General features: G+C 39.0%; 1 protein-coding gene across 1 annotated transcript; it reads right to left on the bottom strand.

Annotated features, from left to right (window-relative positions):
- Positions 1 to 695: 695 nt before the first annotated feature.
- Positions 696 to 2,088, bottom strand: LOC131080118 (polcalcin Jun o 2). Its single transcript, XM_058018215.2, has one exon. It carries the CDS (start codon positions 1,637 to 1,639, stop codon positions 1,004 to 1,006), a length of 636 nt encoding a protein of 211 aa, XP_057874198.1. The 5' UTR covers positions 1,640 to 2,088; the 3' UTR covers positions 696 to 1,003.
- Positions 2,089 to 2,356: the final 268 nt, after the last annotated feature.

The raw sequence follows: 2,356 nt of genomic DNA, 5'->3' as shown, positions 1-2,356 counted from the left end.
CAACGCAATGACAAATACTTTACCATCTAATGGGGGCCTGCCAACACCCACTTATGGTTGTGCTCAACCCTCTCCTTTTTTATCAATCATGGAAGACCCACTAAGGGAAATATCACAGGGCTTATGATTTTCCTGCAACTAACTAGCGTATATTTTGTGCTACTTAAAAGACAAGGAAAACCTTATGCATGCCAATTTCGTGGGCAAGAAGGCTAAATTTTGAAGGATGAACAAATTCCATAAGAACTTCCAAATGCACTGCCCTACACCGAATAAAAGTAATATGAGGAGAATACTCTTGATTTCTGCATGAGGCAATATAGAGAGGATAATGCTAATAAATTCTTCAGAGACAATAGAGTAATTACATCAATAGTATTGATATGAATTTAATAATAATCAGATATGAAGTTTCCTTTACCGATCGATGAAGACTTGCTCTACATGAATATCAACACCCCAAATTATAAGGGATTGATATAGTTTTCTTTGATTATCACATACCTGAATATCAACACCCCAAATTAAAAACAAATATAATTACATGTATTTAATGTAGAATTATATTAAGTTTTAAAAAATAATTAGAGAAATTTATGGAAGGTTATGAGGAAATTTCTCTTACGAAGATCATTAAAGATGTGTAGTTTTATTTCAAACACAGCACTGCATTTCAGAGGGAATAAAAAGACGAATGGAAATTTAATCAAACATGACATCCTTGATAAATAAAAATTTATAAAACAACCTTTTGTCTCGAAATTCACCTTCAAATTTCTCTCTTCAACCTCCATTTTAAGTATACACAAGCTTTCTTCTTACAACTACTGTAAAACATATTGTCTTACACAGATACACTCTAGAATTGAATCTTTAGCCGCTTACAACCAAATGCCATGTCTGCAATTCTTGGCTTAACAAAGCGATTCGCTTTTGATATTTTCTCTGGGCGAATTTCAAACAACCGACATTCTCATAGTCTGTCAACAAACGCAGATCGGAGTTAACCATCTTGCACTGCAACGGGACTTGACATCATTGTAAGGAATTCGTCGAAGCTGACCTGGCCATCCCCGTCAGCATCCACGCCTCGAATCATGTGATTACACTCATCCAAACTGGAAGTCTCTCCCAACCTCCTTAAAACTCTGTGGAGTTCATCTGCAGAGATGGATCCATTGCCGTCGATATCGAACATGTTGAAGGCCTCTTTAAGATCCCGCAGGCTCGCAGCGCTGTCCACGCCACGTGTATTGAGCGCAACAAACTCGGACAAGTCCACGTAACCATCTCCGTCTGAGTCAGCCTCTGCCATCATCAACTGCACTTCATCCTCCGTCGCATCGTGCCCCAGCGACCGCATGACGTGGCCAAGCTCCGACGGAGATATTTTGCCGTCACCGTTGGCGTCAAATTTATTGAACACATTCTGAAGCTCTTCGCTGCTCGGCAACTGACAAGGAATCCTCACAATGCAATCCCCGCTCGAGTTTTGCCCTTCTTTACGGCCCGACGTTTTCTTTGGCGACGAAGATTTTCGCGGCCGAGATTTGGATGAGAAAATGTTAATGCCCTGGGATTTTCGTCGGGGAGATTCAATCGGCGCGTTTTTCCGGTTAAAAAACCAGGGGAATCCCATTATGATCTATCCAGATAATAACAAACTAATGCTTTGAATTTTGCTTCGGTAGGGAAAGGGGATTTCAGAATAAAAATTTCTGGAATAAGGGTTTGCAGCTTTTTAAAGCCAGGTAGGGAAAGAAAGTGTATAATAAAGCGCTCCAATTCTGTGCTTTCTCCGACACAGCAAGATCTTTGTGGTTACTCAAAGCCTGCAAGATCTTCTAAATCGAGTGATAGTGCAACATAAGAGCAGATGATCTGGAGCTTTAAAGAGATCGCGTTGTGGATTAGCGCGTGAAATATTGAAATAGAGAATCTGATAACTCAACAAATAGTACAACATAAGAGCAAATGATCTGGAGATTTAATGAGATCGTGTTTTAGATTAGCGCGTGAAATTATAAGGATGAATCTGGTCACGCTTTGCAAGTGGCGCACCGTCCGATCCTGAAATTGAAAATCGATTAAAAAAATCATTGAAAACGAGTGAGGAGCGAAGAAAATAAGCGTTTCTTTGCAGTTGTATTGTAATTGCATAAGAAATAGCTACCAAAATTGAATAAGTCGAAGAAAATGCAGGCCGTAGGAAACTTCCCTATACAATCTTAATTTCATACGCAATCTTAATATTTTATTTTTCAATTTTAGCTAGTAATTGCAATTTCTTGTCCAAATTGGTAGGTCATGATGTTGTTTGTGCAACAAAGGTCTCAATGGAAAAGTGATAGCTTAA

The sequence above is a fragment of the Cryptomeria japonica genome, chromosome 11 (assembly GCF_030272615.1).
Source record: "Cryptomeria japonica chromosome 11, Sugi_1.0, whole genome shotgun sequence".
Lineage (NCBI taxonomy): Eukaryota > Viridiplantae > Streptophyta > Pinopsida > Cupressales > Cupressaceae > Cryptomeria > Cryptomeria japonica.
This window is presented reverse-complemented; position numbering and strand designations above follow the sequence as displayed.

Excerpts from the sequence above, each read along its gene's own strand:
- LOC131080118 (XM_058018215.2), bottom strand. The coding sequence starts at position 1,639 with ATGGGATTCCCCTGGTTTTTTAACCGGAAAAACGCGCCGATTGAATCT.